A 24,658-nucleotide genomic window follows, 5' to 3' on the forward strand; every position below is an offset into this window, starting at 1 on the left:
CTGTGAGATCTGTTGAAACCGAATCTTGTCTCTTCTCTGCTATAATCAGGTATAAACTGAATTTTTACTGTACTATAGTACTATAAGGATAAATATTTTGGGTTATCCTGGATAATACAAGGTTTGTTGGGTGGATAGATAGATAGATAGATAGATAGATAGATAGATAGATAGATAGATAGATAGATAGATAGGATAAGATAGATAGACAGATAGATAAGATAGAAAAGTAAATAGATATGTAAATAGATAGATTGATCGATAGATGATGGAATAGATATACGGATAGATGGAATAAAAAGCTAGAATAGATAGCTAAAATTTATATAATTTAAGTACTTTATCATATCAATGAAAGTAAAAGCAACATTAGTAACCCTTTATATGATGAGGAAACATTTCTGGATATATAATTTTTCCACCAAAAAAAGAAACTAAGGGACAACTAAGTGACTGTATAAATATAGGTAGTTTATGGGCTATACTGACATGGGTAATCGGAAGTACCTATATACCCATGTTATTAGAAGCTACCACACTGGTTAGTGTAATATTACTAATAGAGATACCTACTTAGACTCATAAGTTTGCAATCTAATGCAATTCAGTTATCCATTAAAGGTGTCACAAAATTAGTATTATAATTATCATTCCAGTAGCTTGATTATGGAAGTTGAATGGTAGGCAGTCAACCATAGGAGTACACCCAACGGAACTGTATAACTCACTTTCTATAATACTATAGTGGGATCATTGGAATGCACCATAATACCTAAGTAGAATGCCACTATAGCAGTTCAGTTTCCTCATAAAGCCAATACGTAAAAAATCTATATAATAGAGTATGTTCACTTTATCTTAAAAGTATACATAGAATACTTACGCCATGACAATGACACTGAAATCCAGCCAGTTCCATGGGTCTCGTAGAAAAGTGAAATCTTCTAAGCAAAAACCTCTGGCCAGGATTTTTATAAGAGATTCAAAGGTATAAATTCCCGTGAAGGTGTATCTGTAGTTAATAGCGAGAATACTTTCCATTGGATTGTGCTAATGATTCATTAAACGGAAATTTCTAAATAGAGTTTAAAATTGACTTACTCTACATTCTTTGTCCATTCGGGAGGGCTGCTCATTGTCATGAACACACAGTTGGTCAAAATAGTGAACATAATGAGCATGCTGAATAATGTATATTGTTGTTAAGGAATAGAACATACGAAGTCCATGGTATACCACAAAATTATCAAAATGGAAAAAACGTATGGAGCCTGCCAAGGGAAGTATGCAGGTAACTGCCCTTATATTCTGCTCTGATATGAAGATTATAGGGACTACCAGAAGCGTTCTTCTCACTTTGTCTGTTGTACTAGCAATCCCACATGCTATAAGGGCATCATGACCAAACTGTGTGGCAGTTTCACAGCGGTTGCAGATGCCTATGCTCCTTTTTTGAGTTTTATAAGTAGCCTGTTTTGGACAGACAATGGCATACTTAACATTTGAAGTATCTAAATGTGGGCCACTGTGTTGGTGTGCCCTTCCACTCCACTTACCAAAAGAGCCACCTCTGCTGCAATGAGTCTCGAGATGGCCATATGGCACAGACCTCCATTAGCCCATTGCGGCAGCTTGCCAGGACAGTGCTTGGAAATCTGAAGTGTCTTGCAAAAGCACACCATGTTTCAAACTGTTTTAGGATGGTCTTTCACCTGAAAATGAACTTAACTGCACAGTTGACAGCAACTTAACTCAACCCATTTTAGTTTAATATCGGGACTAATTAACTAATACAGTTCCATATTTCAATTCACTGCCATTGCAAACCTCTCACAGAGTGTTGTGTGAGAGGTGGAGTCTGCTGGATTGCGTTTGGTGTGAGGCAAAAGAAAGAGAAACCAAACGAAAGTCAAAAGGGAAAGAAAGAAAGAAAGAAAGAACAAATAGGGAAAGAGAGAGAAATGCATGTCATTTTAATGACTGGAACATACACTAGTATGTGTAATCTAAGTAAGTATAATCTTGAGATGCGGTATGCTATTTGATGTGTGTATTCTACGTTATGATTCTTGAGGAGCATACCTATTGCCAAATACATGTAATATTTATTTGTTTTGCTTTATAACTGTATTAGAATTGTTATATGGCAGTAAAAATAAAGTGTATGAATAGCATTTATTTTCAGCTACTAAAAAGTATCAACAATAAAACAAAAAGTATTTGCGTTTTTTGTTTATAAAACAAGCACAAACATGCAGACTGTATTGTACAGAAAGATTTACATGAATGACATCCTTGATTACGTTTGTATAGATGTCAGGCACCCTGACTGCAAACAGGAAGGAGATATATTTGCATGTCATATGAATTGTTGACCTTGACAAAAAAGCATGCAAATAAATACAAATACATAGAAACAAATACATGTCTCTAACCTAAACTCTGATGTCAGCTCCAGGGAACCTGGAATTGCTACAGGTGCAACCCTTTTAATGCCAGGAAGTAATTCTAAGCAATGTTAATATGATCTCTAATATGTAAGAATACTAAAAGTGTTTAAACAAATGAAAAAAGACTGATCGCTTATATTGTATATGATATATTAACTATATTGATTTATTCAAACTACTTATAGATTATTATTTTGTTTGTCAATTAGTATAAGTATTCTGGACATGTTTAGTTTAATGGACATCTCATGAAAGCTGCATTCTGTGGGAGCTAGTGGACAGCATTTATCGAATACATTTAATCTGTGAAGTGTATCTTGAGAAATGATATGCAGGTACCTACATGAAGAGATAACATAATGGGGGTAATAATTATGCATTTCCTGAGAACAAGAAGCTAGTTGCCCAAACCAGCACACCTTGGTTGGGCATCATGCCAAAAGGAGGACAAAGCATGGCTAAAAGCACTCATCTCACCTTCTTATCATGAACTGAGGCAGAACATCGGAATGTGACTAGGTGGGAAATGATGTCAAAAGCAAATATGCTTTTATAGCTCAATTGGAGAGATCCTGTGAGATTCCTAGTCTGCCCATTATCCACACTGCCCACAAGGAACAGACGGTTCTGATATATGACATAGTTTACCATATTTATGTGATCTAAACAACTGTAAAATATAGAAGTTGGAAAAGGAGACAAACCAGCCCCTGCATCACAGGTTAATGCAAATCTTTTAAAGAACTTGATGTTAAATAGAGAACATAACATTGCCTATTTTGGTGGATAACACTCCTATGATACAATAATGCAGCTTCTAAGACATCAGCAATACAATATTTTGCATTTAGATCTCCTGTCTCTTCTTCTGTAAATCTAATATATTCCAGCATGAAACGTCTTGCTTCGACATAACCTCTAGCTATTCTAACCAGCTTAAAACATTTATATATACTAAACTGGTGGAAGTGGCTAACTATGGAGTATGCACGATCATTCCATAATCCCAGGTTCAATGTCGTCTTTCTCAACAGAAATGTGAGCTGTTGGTTTTTTTGAACTTTTTTGACTATCATCAGAATAACTGGTGGGTCCGTGATTTGGAATACACCTTATTTATCCACACCTGACATATATTTAATGTGGGATGGGGCAAGGGTATAAAGTGTAGGAAGGCCCCACTAAGTCTACCTGGAAAAGAGTGGAAAAGTGGGAACCCACATGTCACGGTTGTCTTCAATAAACAATGATAGCATTAGAATATCAAGAAACGCATAATTCAATTATTTGAACATATAAAAGGATATGAATGTACCAAAATCTTTATAGATATTTTTCTAAGAGGGTTGAAAGGAGTTAAAATGTACAAGGCAGATGTGGCACTGAAGCGGAAGATTGCCTTCCCTCTATTCAATACTATAAAGGTCTAGAAGAAAACAGAAGAAAAATATGTTAGTAAATATGCATTACTACAAACACTATATTATATGTCATGGCTACGAAGGGTATATATTTTGCCCGGTCAAAGAAACTACTTTAGCTTTAGAGTATCCCTTCTATGTTGATTTTCGACTGCCGACAGAAATGGTTTGTTAAGTATACTTAAACATTTCTATTTATTAACATTTCGTGATATTCTTCAAAATGTAATTATTTATTATTATACATTATGTAAAATGTAAACCTTTGGAAGTACCCCCTTAGCCTATAATGATTCCCAAGATCTTTACAGCACAGTAAGGAACTCTTTGCAATCAAGGAACCCCTTAACAGGGGATGAATAAGCCCTACCTAAAACATTATTTATTTGCAGTTCTATACGTGGCCATTAGGGTGTCTTAAGTAAGACTTTAGGTAACATTCATACGATGACTCTATGTATTCTGTACATTTTTTTAATGGTTTTCCTATAGATTCCTTTTCTACAAATCTATTTTGGACTGGACAGGCTAGTGCACACTGAGAACACAATCTGTCAAAGCTATTTTTTATGGGGCCACTTGATAGGCCATTATCAAAGGTTAAATGTTACTAGCCCACCTCTTTTAACAATGGTGCCTATAATATTATTATATTATCAATATCAGTTGGTTAGTGAATTAATCATCAACTTGCAAAGTTTTAAGGGTTTATGTTTAGTTTACCAAGCACCAAAATCTATTTACCGATATTATTTGAAATAATTTAAAGAATTAGAACACAAAAACAAATTTATACAGGTAAACATTTTTACTTAGCTGGCTAATCTAGTCTGCTTATTTTTGTATCCACTGAAAAGCTCATATGTAGCTTCTAATCAAAAAATATTAACTTAGCTTGTAATTAATTTTTTCCTGTTTTATAAGTTGTTTGTGGTGAGCCCCCGGTTTGATGCATATCAAAAATATATTCAGTTGTTTTATCAGAAGTCTACTATTTTGCCTTATGTTGTAAAAATCTTAAGCTGTCATACTGGAAAATTACAAAAATACAGCTGCAGGGAGTAGACGCCTTTTAAACTGAATCTGCACACAAGGTTTTTAATAGTTCGGCATTATTGCCAGGAATTTCACAAAGAGCTTGTTTTGTTACCTTACATTGTGGGGAATGTCTTAAGAATTGATTTCCCCTATAACCGGAGAGACATATGGAAAATCTATATTGCAGAAATTGTTGCTACCGAGCAGGATGCATTATTTAGATATGTCCCTGGTTAACGGAAACAGCTGGTCACCCTCACCCAGAATGTACTACAAAGCTTGCACCAAGCACTAACCTTCTGTTTCTTGAGTGTAAGACTCTTAAACCCAGATCACAAATCTTTTATTAAAATTCTAAGTCAATTATTGTACCAAATCCACAGAGATATAGATTTTTTCTGATGTAAAGTATGCTTTTAAGCTAAAGTATTAGTTCAAATGCTATCCAAATTACATCTCAGTACATTGTGTGAGCTCACACGCCATATCAGCGTCTTCTAAGAAAATTTGCACTGCGTCGCTACATGGATTTGCTGAGCATGACAAAGAATTTATGAATGACAAAAGCTGTAGAAGCTGTGTCAGCATTTGTTTATGTAAGGATGACCAGCAATCTGTACAGCAGGCAAAATATCATGCATGCAAAGTACAAGTAACCTTTTAATCCTTTTGAAAACAATGTGTAACCTAGCAAATGTGTTACTCGCACCTGCTAAAAAAACAGGCAAGGGAAAGACACACCTTTTTACTGCACATTTTCAGTGAAATATAACCCCCTTTGGGGCCATAATTATCCTTCCAATAGCTCTGATGCTTAAACAAGAAAGTGAGGACTCTCCCCAAAGGGAAACTGCTCCAGATTCCATGTCGTGTTAAAAAGAATCTATACCAACTTTGAATTCTATGATTTTACATATCAGGACATAAAAACAATCATCTGTTCCTTAGCAGGTCTACAAATTAGGTAAATACAACCTCAGATGAACAACAATAAATGCCATATTACATCGTGTCATGATATATTCAACAAAAATAAAGCCAAAATGGAGAAGCTATGTGTGAAAAACTAAGTAAACCCTTATTGCTTCCATAAGAATTAAGATGATTAGCAGCAGACATGTGCTGCTAATCAAATGCCCTTGATTAATTGATCATCAGGAAATGTTACCACCTCTATAAAATACGAAGTTTTAGCAGGTTACTGGTCTGGAGCACTCAGGTGTGTGTTAACGCAATGCCAAGGAGGAAAGACATCAGCAATTGTTGCTGCCCATCAATCTGGGAAAGGTTATAAGGCCATTTCCAAACAGTTTAAAGTCCATAAATTGTGTGAAAGATTACTCAAAATATACTCAAAAAACCCCAAGAGTTACATCTCAGACTTTACAGGTCTCAGTTAGCATGTTAAAGTCCATGACAGTACAATTAGAAAAGTTTGTTTGGAAGGGTTGGCAGATGAAAGCCTCTTCTCTCTAAAAAGAACATGGTAGCACGGGTTAGGTTTGCAAAGCAGCATCTGAACAAACCACAATACTTTTGGAATAATGTCCTTTGGACAGGCAAGGCCAAAGTGGAGATGTTTGGCCATAATGCACAGCACCATGTTTGGCGAAAACCAAACACAGCATATCAGCACAAACACCTCATACCAACTGTCAAGCACGATGGCGGAGGGGTGATGATTTGGGCATGTTTTGCAGCCACAGGAGTTGACTAAAGTCAAATGTGAGGCCATCTGTCTGACAGCTAAAGCTTGGACGAAATTGAGTCATGCAACAAAACAATGGTCCCAAGCACACAAGCAAATCTACAACAGAATGGCTGAAAAAAGAAGAGAATCAAGGTGTTACAATGGCCCAGTGAAAGTCCAGACCTCATTCTGATTGAAAATCCCTTAAGAGAGCTGTGCATAAATACATGCCTGCAAACCTCAATGAACTGAAGCAACGTTGTAAAGAAGAGTGGGCCAAAGTTCCTTCACAACGATGTGAGAGACTGATAAAGCCATACAGAAAAGATTGCTTCAAGTAATTGCTGCTAAAGGTGGTTCTACAAGCTACTGAATCATAAGGTGCACTTAGTTTTTCACACATGGCTTCTCCATTTTGGCTTTATTTTTGTTAGAATAAATCATGACACTGTATTGTCATTGTATTGTATTTACCTCATTCTTAAACCTGCTAAGGAACAGATCATTCTTATTATGTCCTGATATATAAAACCATATAATTCAAAGAGGATAAACGATCTTTTTTCACGCAACTGTAATTCTAGGATATTTCAATAACTGCAAAACATCTCTGTAGATTAAAACAGAATTGGAAAAGGTATCTCTGATTAGCAGTATAGTTCTTTTTCAGGGATCATTAATGGGTTTTTCGTTCAATTGTTGAATATTAGCCTAGTCCTCCTGTAAGTGGGAGTTATGATTCTAGAGAGGGGTTGGGCTTGTTAATCATGAGAGATGTTGTCCTACCTACCTACAGTTCATGGAACATGAGAAATAAGTTGGGTCGCCAGCTAGTCAGCTTTTTTTTTAAGAAAAGCTACAGAATTCTAAATGTATTTGAAATACAGTGGCATAAATAGGATGGCATAACAAAGAAGACCATAAAGGTGAACTCCCACTTCTAAGATAACCGAAGAGAGGCCTAAAAAGTCAGCCTTAATTTGTGTATTTATTTTTCATTAAATTTACCACTTTAAAGTTATCCAGGGCATTTTACAGAGATGCACCCTTAATTATCATGACCCCTTTGCAAAGACTTAGTGTAACTGTCGGTTACCATAGTAACTGTTGGCAATATGTATATATAATGTATGTGTGTGTTTGTGAGACATTTACTAAGTGGCCAGACATTTTAAGAAAATTATCCCTTACATATACAGAGAAAATAAATTGAAAAACAGTTTTATCCTTTGTTTTCCTTAATAGCATTATGTCATATGATATAATGCACAGTTTGTCTTAAGCTAGAGATTTATGAATAGCTTAAATGACACTCAAGCCATCACATGCACATAACTGCACGATAGCTGAGTGATCCCTTAAAATCTTTGTGGTGTGAAGAGATGTGTTCGGATGTGTTCTTTAGAGGGGGGAGTCAGGGACAATAGACTAACTTTAACTTGAACTGAAAAAGATTCATTGTCACCAAAATATGATTGTATCAAACTGCTAAAATTGGCCTCACCTCCCAGTAAAAAAAAAAAAAAGAGCTGGACCTCCAGTGCTCGAAAAGTTAAAGTTTTGCCTCGTTACAATCTTACATTTGTTACACCCTTACCGGCAATTTTATTTCTCATATACACATTAGTAGAAAGTATAAATTATTTCTACTTAACCCATTCAATGACAATGGTGTATAAGTAATGCCTCTCTCTTCCTTTACTCAAGATTTTAAAGGAAATGGAGCATGCTAACTTCAAATTCAAGCAAAAGCTACAAAAACTGCCTTTCTATAAACAAAATATTAAAATAAGATTCTATAAAACTGTCTTTTACTTATATCTAATATATAAAGTATATTTATGAGGTTGACGTGAGATAACACACCAACCGGATTACAGGCAAGGGTTGACAAACTGTCCCATTCATTAGGGAGAATGCTTGTGTACGTTTTTGAGGTGACCACATCAGCAATTTTTCAACAAAATATACACATTTCACGTGTTGCTCAGCAATACATTTAAAATGCTGACACTCGGTAGGTGGGATGTATAAATATGTACACAATTCCGTTCTGTAACTTTATACAAGAAGCTTAGTCCTTTTTTTTGTGAAAACTCTTCCTACTTTCATACAGTCCCTGAATAAATCCAGTCCATGAGCCATATTACTGACATGCCATAAATATATATATATATATATATATATATATATATACAGTATATACCGTATATCATTAAATAAAATCAGAAATTACTGATAAAATGTATCAAGAGTCATCATCTGTAGTTACATCTAATGAAAGATACAGTACTATAGACCTGTCAAGACTGGGCTTTGTGTGTGAACACAGCTTAAGGTACATGCAACTCATCAGTTTTTATTACATTCTACAATATCCTAATGTGAATTGCAGTATCCCTACCTTTTTGTTGCTGTAATATGGGTCGAGGTCTTCCATGGGTTCTGACACCATTTCGGATGGTAGGTCTCCATATATAAACGGCAAACTTTTGCCTGCTTCCAAGTCCGAATTTGGCTTGGGCCCGTTTTCATCATCATCATCTCGGCGATCCTTTGGTGGCTTCTTTGCTTTTTCTTCTGCGATACGTTTTTCGATAGCAGCAAGAGATTCTCTTGTGAAGAGACGTAGACTGTCAGGTCCTGGTGGGGGTATAAGTGGCTGCTCCATCTTCTCATCCTGCACTAATTACCAATCAGCCTCTTATATACGAAAGTGCTATAAAAAGAAAGAGAAAAACATGTAAAATGTATGATATTTCAAATATGGCCTCTAGATAAAACAACATTTGTTTCCTGCCTCTCTAATCTTACTTTTGACATTCAGGCCTAAAAATGTCCCTGTTTTTTGGTCTCTTTTTGGTATTGGGCTTCCCAGTAACCATTCTACTTAAGGGTAGGGGTTCTTTCTGGGCTGTTTGAAATGTCGGGAAGTATTGTATGTATCAAATATTTTATGCTTATACATGTTAAAAGCAACGGTTCTATTATGTTAGTCTGCGACTAAAAAGACTGCTTCCATTTGACTCAATTTAGACATACTTTTGAAACTGTGAGGTCTTAATTTACCCAGTTATCCTGTTTTTTCATATCAGCCTTTCCTATGTTACCATTTACCTGTATTTTCCACTATTTCATTTGTTATCCATTATATAAGCTTTCTGGCACAATTTATGTAGTAAGCACAATATAAAATACATGCGTATAGTTTATCCACAAGAGATCAAATTAAACGAACAGCCAAAAATAAAGCATGTTAAGGGTTAACACAATTCTCTAGAGACTACGTTTAATAAATCAAAGGAGCCAACAGAAAGGCCTAAAAAGTTTTCCCTTATTTGTTTTAGAAATGTCTCTGGGCTACTTTACATGAAAGGGAATATAATTATTAGAAATAGCGAGGGGGGGACATTATTTACTGATGTTCCATGGCTGTATGTTATAATTGTCCCAAGCTAATAAAAAATATATGTACACATACTGTATATACATAGACTGGAACATTTATGAATCTATGTACGTACAGTGCCAGAACCCATAAATCTCTCTCACAGTAATAGAAATGTGTTTAGAGAAATGGCAGGTTAGCGACACATGCGCTAACCTGTTAAATTGTCATCTTTTGGCTGCCATAGCTGTGGTGCAGCCTAGCGCCAACAGTTTTATGGAAAAACACTGACAATTCTTACCCGGTTGTTATCCATCTAATGCCTCTGAATAGTTCAGTTGCGCTAATTTGTTATGACTATGGCTTTACTACCATTTTCACAAAAAGGCTGATCTGCAATAGCTACTACTTAATCTATCTAACATTAATGTGTTAATTACATAGTAAAGGATGGTACAAACGAGAACAAAGATATACAATTAATGTTTCCATGGACTCCAATGCATTTTACTGCATGCAAATCAAGGCATGCATTCTTTTTTATTGGTGTTAGAGAAAAAGACTTTTGTCCCCCCCACCCCAGCCGCCTCTTCTGAAGACAAGTAGTGTACTTAAGGCAAGTAGTGTACTTAAGTACATAAAGTATTTAAGTACTGTTGCACGCCCATTGAAGTCAATGGGAGGTAAGTCGCAGCAGTCAATCGCATGTATACTGGTTATGCAACAATATTGAAATATGATATGTGCAATTTGCCTGTTGCTGCTTAATTTCAATGGCAGTCCTGCAGAATACAGACTTTTGTTCAGAAGAAGAGAAAGAAAGTGAAACAAAAGTCGCATTAACTCCAATAAGTAAAGAATGCATGCACCAATTTGCATGCAGTAACATGCATTGCAGTATACACAAAATGGACTCCAATATGCATTTTACATGAATTAGTGTTGGAGCGCCCCTTTAATGTTTCAGAAAGAATCACCCTGCGGTTAAACAACACCAGGATTCCTGATCTAGATAACCAAACATTTCGTTTACATTGATGAAGGTGAACTCTTCTGCAATAGAATGAATCTCTGAGTCCTTTCACTAGCCACTCAAAACAACTTGAACCTTTGTGAATAGAACCCAGATGGTGTTTATGCTATATCGATTAATGTAAAGAGTGTGTGTATTTTACTTTGTATTATGCTCCATTCTTTCATCTCATTTGTTACTTTGTTACTCTCTCGAATGCCTCCTGGAAAACCTCACTAGGGTTTGACATGGTTCAACGCAGTGAAATTTATTATGTGAACAATATTACCTGACTATCTTTTCATAAAAAAAGCTTTTGATCTCAGTTACCACATTGTGCTACTGTGTAGGGGATCAAAAATGGAACCAAATTCAGCTTGTTATCTGATTTAAGGATACATTGTATTTTTGCAATATATATTGACCTACAATCACAACATGTGGCAGCCCAGATATACGGTATTTGTCTGTGATATATCAATTATCAATCTAGTCTTTCCATTAGCAGTACGTAGACTAAATAAAATATAATACACTTCCAGAACAATTTCAAAGGCTACTAGGAAAAAACAAAAATTGAATGCATGTTGAGAAATGCATAATGCAAAAATATGTGTGCTCTATACAAGTTACCTGTTGCCTAATAGCCATTCTTTCATTTTGCCATAAACATAGTTACACATAGTAACACATGTTACACATAGTTATCCAAGCAATTACTGTTACACTGGACCAGTATGATGGCAGCAGTGGACAAATCAAAGTATGGGCAATATCTAAAGAAAAAAACTTTATCTGAGAAGGTCTTTGAGCAGACTATAGAGATGGATATATCCATCCTACTTTCTTTTCAAAAATCTTTCCATGATTTTCCTGGCATTTTCCAGTGTGTAAATAAAGCATGGTTAATACATTAAATATGAAATATAATAAATGTAATTATAAATATTTAAAGCATGTGTAGGTCTTGCATATCTAGTAGACCTATTAGATTATTTTGTAAAAAGGTTTCAGCATAAGGATTAAAAAAAAACATCACTTTAAAGAATAATCTACAACAAATACAATATTATTATTTTTTTGTTTTAAATCGTGCTTCAATTTGTGAAGAAAGAAGAAGAGCCTTTGTGACTCTCTAAAAAGTTTATTTGGCTTTAACCGATAATCGTGAGTAACCCATGAAATGCTGAACCAGTAGAATGTGAGTCAAGTGTTAATTTATGAAATGCAAGCTAGCAATAGTTAATATGTTGCTGCAAACTCCCACTGAACATATATTAATATTATTGCTTGCAGTCTTTTAGGTGCGAACAAGGGTGAGCCTAGGGTTCATGGCTCCCAAGTGCAGTATTTCTTTGGTGCCTCTCCCTGCCCTCTAAATAATACACACTAACACACAAACTTGCTCTAACACCATACATGAAAACACACACACACTCTAACACCATACATAAACACACACACAATCTTTGTCTCCCCCATCTCCCAGAGACCTCTAACCCTAAGATCACGTCTAACACCATATGCTGATATTCCTATGCCTCTCTCTCACGCTTTCTTCTCTTCCCCCTCCCATCTGCTCCCCTGCCTCCTTTTTACCTAGTGCACAGAGCTTTTCATCTTTAATGCAGCTTGCACCCTATGTATAAGCTGCTGCTACTACCGCGGGGTTGTGCAATGCATGTTACATGACCCCACTGAATGCCTCTGTTACCTTAGTGCAGCTCTGAGTGAGAATTTGGGAATTTATGGACATTTGCTGAAAAGAACGCAAGCTATCTGTCTGATAACCCATTAATTGACCACTCCAGCCATCACTTACATGTGTGTTAGCTAAGTGCCCCTTTTAAATGATATGGTTCCTCCACCTTGCAATTGCATGGTAGGAATTGGTAGAATACTCGCTATGCATTTGCCTCTTTTCCCACCCAACTGGTTCTGAACATATCTCCTGCTTGCCACTGAGCATGCATATCATACTAACCATCAGCCAGAGCTGGCATGTAGAAGAGGTCCACAGGGTCTACCAAAACTGGACCATGAAAAGGATATTGTGCTGCATCTCTGGCGCTAAGGCTTCACAGGTTGAAAATGTATATTAAAGTACGTATAAGGTACTTCAATATGCATTCTTCATTAAAACATCAGCAATGATTTTCTTTTAGATAAGATGCCAAAAGAGAGGGTTAAAAACATTTTAGTGAACGTGCATACATACTCTACATTAGCAGGTCGATAAGTCTTCATAAAAATGTCTACTGACTTTTCTATAATGCATTACCAGGAAATGCAAACAGTTTTCATCAGCCTCTGACAAGTTTACATGGATCATTTTTGTCCTCAACACTTTAAAAGTGACATTTATGCCATGTGTCGTTAGCCTCAGACTGGGTTCATATACACACACATTGTGACAATCAAACCCGCTGTGTTTAAAAGGCATAGCATTATTTTTTTGTACAAATATACATTTAAAGGGACACCCCAGTGCAGCACGCAGCTGCACCAATAAAGAATGCATATTAAGGTTCTTTGTTGAGTGTATAAGGTATATAATCATAATATAATATGAGTGAAAATTACACGGGAATGCTGCTGTTAAAATTGCTGCCTCTTCCTAAGAAATTATTCATTAAATAATAACGCCAATAATAGTTTCCAGGGCTGGATTTATCTCAGATGTCAGAGTTCCCCTTCAATTACAATTCAATTAAAGAAATGTATTTGACTTGATTCTTACTCTTGTCATCAAATTAAATTTAAACACGTTCATTGTAGTTTTCCCAGTGATGGGTAAACAAAGTGCGTATATAGAATGCAAATCTTTACCGTTCTTACAGATGAAAAGACTAGGGGAGGAAATGTTCTGAATTTGGGACATGACAACCTCATAGGTAAAGGAGCTGCTAAAATGCCAGCTTGTCATGTTTCACGTGTATTCCCATCTCTTGGCAGGGAAGCGGTGCTGGCCCATGCTCCCCCTCACCCAAATTCCATTCACTACCACCTCATACCCTCTCATAACCCCCCCCAGGGAACTCGGGGCAGATAACCCTGGGAAGATCCTACGTATGTAAATCGAAATTATGTTTTATCCATTTAACTACTTCCTGTGCCCACAAACCAGGGCAGCTTATAGGCCATCATGATTGAGTTATTCATAAAAATATAATTAAAGCGTTGTGTATTTTGCTTAAAAAAATCAGGTCAGGTTTAGTCTCATAGTCTCAGTTTAGCTGGACAGATGTTACTAATTTGATGATGTAATGATACCCATGGGCTCTTCAGACCATCCAAAAACTCTCAAAGGAGGCATTAATGTACACATACAATGGGATCATTTCACTAAAAGAGATGAATTGATCTGATTGCTAACGGTAGTGATTCTTCTTAAAGTAAATTATCATTATCATGTAATAAGAAGAAGGAATCTGAATTTGTGATGAACTTCTCTAACCATTCAAGACGCACAAAGCTTCTTCCAGGATCAGCTGTAGATTCAATGGAGACTTAACTCAAAGACTTACTTAATTTGGTCAAATGGAAATGCAATCTTTTGGCTGCCATTCTGATCGTAAATAGTTCTTTTCAATGTAGGAAAGACAAAAAATGTTTTTTGCCTCATGTATATATCAGTTACCTATGGTCCCATGCTGGAACACATATGGGGGTGGTGCGGTGATGTTATGATCCACACATGTTTCCTGAGAAGCATCATAATGTCACCATGTACATCTGTTTTTTAATATGCACAGTGTGTATTTTATAACTTCAGATTAAAAAGGACATTTGTTGGGACTGCTTGGGTATTTGTCAGGACTGGCCTAGAACATTCAGAACATATGTCTTGATGCTGCGAATGTCTCTTTTTAGAGGAAACAAAATATATTTTCCCATAGAAGACCACTATCAAGTAATGTAGATAGAGCCATGCAGGACATCGTGAGCAGTTTGGTGCCCGAAAATGGATATAAACTAGTCCACAAAAACACTACTGGCAGGGATGTCTTATTAAAGGATACTAGATTTGGTCATTTAGGTCATCAATACTTAACAGGAAGTCTGTTCCACTATTATTAATATATTTGACATGCAATTGAATGTAAAATAAAATAATGTTTTAAAGCGTTATGTTTGTTCTCACATTCATTATTTTCCATCAATTTTATGTGTTGAAGCAGAACTTTCACCTCCACAAAATGGCATTGGTCCAGAAATTAACAAAAAGCAATTGAATCTGACATTTATTTTATTTAAAAAAAAATTTAATAGATAAAATATTTATATAATATGAATGGTAGCTGGTTATAATCAATAAAATACAACAAATATAATAGAAAAATATAATGAAATTTAAATTCTGAACCAGATTTTCCAAATTATATGTTCATTAAAAAGGGGAATTGGTAGAGGTGGTGCTAGGAGCCTGTTAGGGCCTCCTTTACACCAGTGTCCCTACTACTGCAGGGTCATGTAATGTTTGTTATGTGACCCAGTTGGACGCTTCCCTGCGGCTAGACATGGGGGCCATCCTCACTGCTGTCTCAGGTAACAGAGAAGGGCAGCGGAGCCCCCTGCCCGACTGGGCCCTGTAGACCACTGCTTGTCCTTCATGCATGGTACCTGAAGTTATAGCAAATCTCTACATATTTAATGTGAGCAGGAACCGTGAAAGAGTTAAGTATGTACTGAGTTTAGAATGCTTATGGATGTGAGTGTATCACAGTGTTCTACAGCCCTAAAAGTCACAATAATTTGCATAGAAGCAACCACAAAGATGCTCATAAATTAAATATTGTAATTAAAATACAATATTCTTCTCCTAATTTCCTTACTCAGCCACACAGTAGCTATCGACAGTCACATACAAATTCAAATCCCTGCTACCTAGCCACACCCCCAACACAGAAGTGTCCTTCATTGGCCATTTGAAATGTCGGGAGGTGTGTTATCACCCATAATAAAGAAATCTGCTTAGAAAATACCTCCAGAACTTTATATGAGCACAACATACAGATTCTTTTTGCAAGGGTCTTCTATAACCTCATTTATTTCTCTTTCCTGCTTGTCAAAGTAGGAAGAATAATCTCTCTTTGGAAATTTTCCTCCAACAACCTTTAAATGCTCCTGACGTCCCATGACGTACCTAGTCCTGACCCTGACTCAACCAATCTCTTCTATCAAAGCACAACAGATTGTCTCCTTGTTGCTACACCTACAAGGATGGAACCACTTTGTACACAGTGACAAGTGTTGGTCCACAATCTTCAAACATGATGGGAAACTGATGGCAAAATATAATAATAAAAAATAATTTTTTGTAAACATTTGTTTCAACATATAATTTAAAACAAAAAGAAAATATATTCCGTCCTAATTTATTTATGTTTTTACTGTCTTGAACTGTTCACTACTTTATTATATTAAACTTAATTTTTTAATTACACTTAATTAAATCCAAGCTTTCGTAATGTTTATATCAATATAATATGGACTTAAGGATAGTTATAAAAAAAGCACATCTTAGCAGTCTAACACTTATTATTATAATATACTCTTCACAAGAGCCTCCATGTTATCAAAACGCGGCTGCAAACAGGAATTAGTCAATAGTTAATGCTAATTTCGCAGGAAGTTATGGCCATTTTACAATGACTCAGAGAAATCAAGTGATAAAAAAAGATTAGTCCTACCATGAAAGTGTTTAGACATTGCATCTTGTAGATGACAAAATAACTATTTCACTCTAGATAGTAATTTGGATGCCCTTCAAGAAAAAGATCATCAACTCGGTTTGAGCGTTGATATCTAACAAACCATCCTTATGGAAAACTACATAAAAGACAACCCAGATCAATATGTATGATCAAGATAAGTACAATATAGCCACTTAATCTTCTAAAAAAAAAAAAAACCCACAGTACGCGCTGTGATCAGGATCCTATTTGTATGAAATTTGTTTTTGTTTTTTAATCATCTGTAGCGTCGTATAGAACCAAATTTTTAAATTCTCCATGAAACCAATGATAAAACATCATCAGAAAACATATATTTTTAGGGGGTGCTACTATTTTTTTAGCACACAAAACAAACATACGTGTAAAGTATCCTCCAATGTAAAATACAAAAAATAAAGGATCCTGAAATTGAGAAGCATATATGTTGTAAGGTGGTCCTCTATTTAACATACACATTCTATGGTGGTCCTCTATTTAATGGCCCATAACATTTCTCAGAATGGTCTCCTTGCTGTAGGGCATTGTAAGGCAGGGTCATTGAGGAGTGCCCTAGCTCTCAGGACACCATTGGTATTAATCACATAAGGCAAGAACAGGATGACATCAAAACTATATTTGGCCTATATCAAAGTGAAATAGGCGACTGTACAATGTCACATTTCCTAAAGTAGGCATGTTAGTTTACTGTGTATACTGGGAAATGCATGAAAAAGTCAGCTGTGTCACATAAGTTATAATATGCAGCAGCAGCTCCTGAACACACAGAAATAACACACTGCCATCTATAGGAAAAGATAGGGGTAGTTAGAGTCATTAATAGGCATGCAAAGCTGCGTCTGCATCTTGTGCATGGTACACCAGCGAAAAATGTTTCCACTGGAGCAGTCAAACCAAAAAACATGTTCGTATGAAACATGGTAGTAACATGTACATAAATCAACATAAGTCTATACTACAACATCTATTTTGTTTTTTGAACACATGCCCTTGATGGTGCAGTGCATTTTGTCACCTCTCTAAAGGAATGTTTCTTAAGCAAATATTGTTACATCTTGACATATATGACTAACTAGCAGCACATAGGCAGAATTATGTCTTGAATTTAGGCTTGGGGAAGATGGCTATTTTGAACAAGTATTTCTATATTACTATATATTTGCATATATTTCTATATTCCTATATCATGTTATCTTCTATTAAATGGTTTGCGGTTGGTTAGAAATACACCAGAGCATGTTTTCGGATAATAAGGACTTAATTTCAGTAGATCAGCAGATGTTGAAGACCCATATATCCTCAAGGGGACCATTTCCAAAAAAGACAATTCTAATGTATCTATGGGACAGTTCTTCTACATTTAGTAATGGTGATTCAATATAGTTGCTATTTCCAAAACACAATCCACCTTGTAGTAAGATATGTCATTCATGGAAATGAGTGGACCTCTTAATCTGGAAGAGATTTGGAAAGAAGGGGATGGGATCCTTGTTACTACCCCTCTCTACAACCCTATCAGACTCTACTGGTGAAAAGGAAATGGGACTGCCACATTCTACAATGCTCTTGGGTTCCAAACCACTCTCTTGCACTGTCTGCGCAGAATGCATAGCTCAACCATTATGACCTCCATTTGAGATATGAAAAACTTCCACATAAAGTCCAGATAAATGTACAATGTATTATTATGAAAATATATGCATTAGGGATTAATCACCAAATGGACATTATTGAAGGAAAGACAGTGCAGGCCATTGAAACAAGGTGACTTGAAAATGCAGCAGATCCAGGGAGAATGTTAATGTCAGCTAAATGTATTGCAATGTATAAATTCCTACTATGAATGGGCTCACATACATATCTACTGCTGCAATATGCACACACCATATACCTTACACTAAGCAGCTGGCATCCTTGAAATGTTTAATAATGCTGCAGGCTTACCTGATGTAGAGGAAACTCTGGCAATCATATCCATATGAAATCTGCAACAACAAAGAATCAGAATATTCCTTCTGTTGAAGATTCTATGATCTTCAAAAGCTGACCAAGCATTAGTCCTTAATCCATAATTCACTGGGAAAGACGACGAGGCTCCTCCACAACCCTCTTCATTTGTCCCTGTGCTTCCTGCTCTGAGCAGCACTCTACAGTGGGTAATATATATCAGGAATAGGTTTACAGGAGCATGAAGATGAGTAGAGTAACCAAGGAAAGCAGCGCCACCTGCTGGCAAATCGACTAGTTGCAGCATGCAGTTATTACAATACAATATTTTTTTTCTGCAAACATTTTGCCGCATGACTGACAACAATCCTGATGATGATGTCTTGTTTTAAAACATGCATACTGAATGTACATTCACAGTAACGAAAATGTAATTTATCATGAAGGAGAAGGAACAAAAATCCAACCTTTTCATATAAAGCCCACCTTGCACAGGATCATTTGTGATGTAGACAGAATGGCAAAAACCTTTGATTTCATTCACAGATGATGCTTTTAATCTCAACCCTATGAGGGCTGAGTGGTGGAAATGATACACAGATTGTTGTATACAAGTATAAAAAAACATTTACTGGCTTGAGTGCTTTTTTAATGCCATTTTCCCCATATTATGAACGAAGATAAAGTGCAGGACGTATTTTAAAAATGTTCTAAGTGTGGATTTATTGTCACAGAACCCACTGGCAAATTCTCCTTATTGGCCTATTTGATCGGTTTTAGCTCCTTATAAATATGTCTCATGGTTTTTGGCCTAGCTACTTATTTGAGGCGCAATCCTATTATAATAGCTCTTCTGAATTAGCTTTCTCCTTCCTGGGCCTTTTTTGAAAGCATACATTTATTTCTATATTTATTTAAAAACTCATATTGTAATATATATATATAATATATCATTTATCACATGGGTTTGGTTCAGATCTAATAAACTTGTTAGATGTGCCATTTTACATTACAATATATTGAAGTCATAGTGTTGATATTTATGCAGATGGTATGTATGCATTTGGGAAACTATATTTCCACAACATGCTCTGCTAGTCTGAGGGAGAAAGCCTGGAATTGTGGAGGAGCATGCTGGGAAATGGAGTATACAGTGACCTCACTGCCACAAATGATCTGTGTTGTCATTGTGTTTTATTACAAATTTAGATTTATGGAGAAAATAATTATTTATTAAATATGCCTGCCTGGATTGGTCATCTGACAAACAGGGCAAATGACTGGTGGACCGGTGGCCGATAGGGCAACATACTTACTGATACTGCTGCTTCAGCGACAAATCATGTCCAGTAGTGTGTGGCCACCAGTTGGATACCCACAGCCACATGCTGCAAGAGTATAAAACGTGGATGTACATATCCAGCCAGAGGCCACACGTATGACATTTGGTCTTAAAGTGTCTGGACCAGTGGTGATCACAAGACATTTTATTTTGGTTAATAGGTACAGAATTGGGCATTGACATCAGCATATATGAGAACTATTTGCATCTGCTTTTTAGGCTTAGGGTATGCGATCTAGGCGGGACGATGCATGTTTGGATCTATACAATCCCTGCCTATTCCTGCTCATGTGTCTTGTGCCTTTTCTTCGCCATTGAGGATTCACCCCCCACAGCCCAGCTAGCCACATATGGGGGGCCTTCAGGCCAGCACACCTATAAAGTGGTATGCAGTTCCTATTTTCCCATAAAACCAAATTACCATTATGTGTATAAACTATTGGCCAAACAAGTGTGGTGTAGATGATACTCTGATCTATCACATAATGCAGCTCTGTGCCGGTGCAGAGAGAATTGTGGGTATATGTAACCTACCTAGCAATTGCATTTGTGCAGCTACAATTATATGTCAACCACAGGTGGACACAGCCAGAAGTGGATAGTGTTAAAGAAGCCAGTGTATCCTGGTATCCCTGGTCGACGTTGCCACCTTCCACACATTCTGGGCCAGCTACAACATGGACAGCTGCTACGGTCATCAGAAAAAGGTGCTACTCCGGAGAAGAATCTCCACCAGAGTAACGACATGACAAAGAATCCGATGCAGAAGAACACACTTCGTTGGGACTGGGCATGGTTTATATTGCCACTTTACCAGGGGAAGGCGAGTTGACATAAGACAGGAACATATGAGAGGAACCGGCACCAGACTAATTTCATGGGAAACAATGGGGAAGGAGCAACAGAGGTAAAGGGATTAGGGAAATCACACTTCCACGTAGACTAGACAGTTAGACACTCTTAACACACATACATATGGAAACAAGGTTGAAAACACAAAATGTTACAACTAAACCCCTGCAAATCAATGTAAAGTTGCAATCCCAACTACTTTCCTAAAAAGCAGGCTTTATATCAGTTACAGATAGCACAACTCTACTCCTCGAGGGCCGCAAGCAGGCAGACATTTTTAGATTTCTCAGTTTGAGCCCGAAGGCATCTCAATTAAGATTTCACTAAAATACTTGTTTACAGGCAAAGATACATAGAATTCCTAGCCTTGTTGTGGCACTCAAGAACTGGGCTTATAACTAAAAATCGTATCATGTGCTAAGTATTTGTTGATTACACATTTTTAAGTGGTATAACTGGTTTTGTACGATTCCGTCTCAAACACATAAGAACACTTTCCCTGGTTATGGATTATAATACCTGAAAAATCGCACTTTAGACTTTAGGGGCTTTATAAATTACTGCCAATTATTGAAAGGCCTGATATGATCACTTTATAGGCAACGATGGATGCACAACTTACTTTTCATGAGATTCTTCTAATAAAGTGGTCATCCTAGGAGTATATATACATTTTGTTACTTCTCACCTTTTGAGAGTTTCATTAAATATTTTATGTATCATTTATGAAAGTTCCCCCATCTTCCATTCATGCCCATCAGTGCTTTTAATAAGTGACATAAGAAAAAGGCACATTTTTATCTAGGACAGCTTTCAAGAATAACTTTGATGTCTAAATGTAATAAATACATTGCTCCGAACTGAGAATTTGATTCAGAAAACCTGACTGGAAGTATCTTATGTTGTACTATACAGCTATCCGTGTGGCTTTTTCGTCTGCATTTTGGCCAACAATGGCAACTATGCAAATACATATTGGGTTTAAGTTTAAAATGTCTGTATGCATCAAGACATTACAACCATAAGGGTTGGAGACCTGTGTAGGAAACTTCTTATTTAATATCCAAATAAACTGGCTTCTGCCTTACAAAGATGCATAGTTAGTAAGATTGATAAACAAAACACACAATCCCGTTGAGTTTAAGCCTTCCAAGGTATCTCTGGTGGCATTGATCCAGATGAAGGAAAACAAAATCCCCCCTTGAGCATGTTCCAATCACCCCTTAGGCACATGTAAACTCTAGTGGTGGTAGACAAAACTTTTTTTTTTTTACGAAGTATATAAAAAATGTGAAAATGATCCAAAGTGGTCACCTGTTACATAATTCTTAAAAAAAAAAATCATGGGATCAAAACGACAGACTTTAAATATAAGGGTTTAAAAACATGTAGATGTCAGCACCAAGTGATGCATTATTTAGGTAGTAATGGCACTGAAGTGTAAAGAAGAGTTTGCATTTCTGATCAGACACCAAGGGAGCCATGTGTTTGGAAGATGTAAAAGCAGGGAATACATTTGATAAGTAATGCACCTACATTAGCAATGGCACTCGTGTTGAAATTCCCCCAGTGACTGAGAGCACTCACTTTGCTAATGATGTATAATGCACCCATTATGTGTGGTTGATAATACCCCACTATCTCAGACCACGTTGCTTTTTTTCTCCACTTAATGTCCTTTTTAAATGTGTCTGCAACTCTAGGCAAACCTTTCTTTGTCCCATTCAGCAGTTTTATCCTTTAGTGTTTTCTTTATGTTTGAATCAGGTTTATGAGCCGTAGACCTTAATTGGTTCAATAGATGCAAATTATAAAGCAATGTCCCCTGGAAAATCTTTTTTTTTTTTTTTTTTTTTTAAAGAGTTTTTGAATGGCAAAGAGTTGCACAAGACATTTGTTTTTTGGAGGTAGAACATTCCTTAAATTGAACAACAGATGTTTAATAAATCTTGGAACTTTACTTTCTTTGAAGTGTAGCCGGAATAACAGAACCATCATAACAGACAGAACCATCATAACAGTTCTAAAGAACTGAACAGAAAGTTTATAAAACATCAATGCTATCACTAGAACAACTATAAGAACAAAGTGTACAAAACTCCTCGAGGCGCAGTTGTTTTCCTATCCCTGTTCACATCCAGACACAAGCAAACAGATATGCTATTTACTTAACAATTGCTGAGTGTTTCCGAAATCTATATGCAGAACAAAAGGGTAGAGAAGGGCTATGTTTGCATGTTCGTGTGTGTGGCCAGAAAAAATATTCTGCAAAATGCTTTCCAGCACCATAACAGTCCTAAGGAGGAGTTCAGGATACAATAGCAATGATTAAATAAAATATAATAAAAAAATGATGCAGAATTACAGGTGGTTGACAAAAGCTGTGTCAGACTATAACCCAATGAAGATTTATTATTACATTTTTACTTTAAGTTATAACGCAGACATGTGACAGGCTTATAAAGTTTCACAGGTCTAGGCTATGAACAGGTCTGTAGATACTAATGAGGGATTCTAGATTCTATAAAAGGAGCAAATTAAATCTTAGAGGTGTTTTGTGACACAAAATCCATGGACAGAAGTAGAAAGTGCGATAAAATATTCACCCATATTCTACAAATGGTGAAAAATACCAAGACTAGAACAAATAAAGTGCTGCAACGCCACTGTAACATTTCTTGCCTCCTGGGTACGGTGCCTCAAGCCGTCATATTGATCACAAAAAAACCCACAAAAAAATCCTATAAGGGCTGTATTGCAGATAGTATTACCTATACCACCGAAGAGGCAGCGAGTAGCACCGTCTGTAATAATAAAACTGTAAAAAAGGATTTTTAAAATTTTTTGTCCTGTAAATATAAAGTATAGGTTTTATTATTATGGGCAGTCCCACTCACTGCCTCTTAGGTTGTATAGGTAATATTACTTTCAGCCTGTATGGGATTTTTTGTGTGTTAGTGAATCTGGACTAATATATATGTTTTATCTGTTTTCCATTGCAACCTACATAATTTTTTTTTTTTTAAATACCAGTACTGTTCAATTGCTTGTGCTAAAGTTATCTCTCGCAATGAATCCAGCTGATGTAGTGTGAGCTGCGTATATGGGCATATTATTAGTAAATGGTGTATATTTCACCATCATATTCTGCACCCTATTGTTTCTATCACCCCAGGCCAACTAAGGAGCGTGCCTACCACCTAGATCCTGCTGACAATATTAGAGCAATTTGTGTTAGCACCCTCTACCATATCAAGGTCCAAGGTAGCTGCCTAATTTCCTATATTGTTGGACTGGCTTTGCTTCAACATACCAAATAACTATGGAAGATCGTCTTTGGTTGAGCTCAAAACAACCACACAACAACTTGTGTTGTTGATATGTTTATATCAACCATTACAGCTTCTAGGAAATCGCCCAGTCCAATACTATGGGTGCAACAGGATAGTCTCCAATCTCATCCTCTCATTACTCATCCTCTCATTTCTTCAGTGAATCACATATTCTCAGCAAATAAGATGGGAACAGTATCAATATCTATTCGTCTCTCCCTGCGACCTCTTGGATTACTGTTCTAGTGTTACCGTTCAGTGTGATGTCCCGTAATAGAGCTGAACAACTCCTGCAAGACGACTTTGATCAATAAGTGTGAGGTTTGGATATAGTAAGAAAAAAAAAACCATGCAGTCTAGACTGAAATGTGTTCAGTTACAGCGATACCTTCTATAAACTGAGCAGTGTACAAGGTTTCTTTACCCTGTTACTATATATTTGTTTGCAGCT

The 24,658-nt window shown here is 36.4% G+C and overlaps 1 protein-coding gene across 9 annotated transcripts in view; it reads right to left on the reverse strand.

Moving 5' to 3' along the window:
- The window catches only part of LOC149285916 (sodium channel protein type 2 subunit alpha-like), a 43,752-nt gene extending 34,482 nt beyond the window's left edge, over positions 1-9,270 (reverse strand). For all 9 annotated transcript variants that reach the window (XM_089494635.1, XM_089494632.1, XM_089494627.1 and 6 more), the window contains exons 1-4: positions 9,004-9,270; positions 3,758-3,876; positions 1,102-1,191; positions 884-1,012 (exon numbers count right to left, since the gene is read on the reverse strand). In XM_089494635.1, coding sequence (XP_089350761.1) covers positions 884-1,012; positions 1,102-1,191; positions 3,758-3,876; positions 9,004-9,270 — 605 coding nt within the window. The remainder of the gene's footprint in view (positions 1-883; positions 1,013-1,101; positions 1,192-3,757; positions 3,877-9,003) is intronic.
- Positions 9,271-24,658: the final 15,388 nt, after the last annotated feature.

This window comes from Sceloporus occidentalis, unplaced genomic scaffold (genome assembly GCF_023333645.1).
Source record: "Sceloporus occidentalis isolate IW3139 unplaced genomic scaffold, rSceOcc1.0.p SCAF_74, whole genome shotgun sequence".
Taxonomy (NCBI): Eukaryota; Metazoa; Chordata; class Lepidosauria; order Squamata; family Phrynosomatidae; genus Sceloporus; species Sceloporus occidentalis.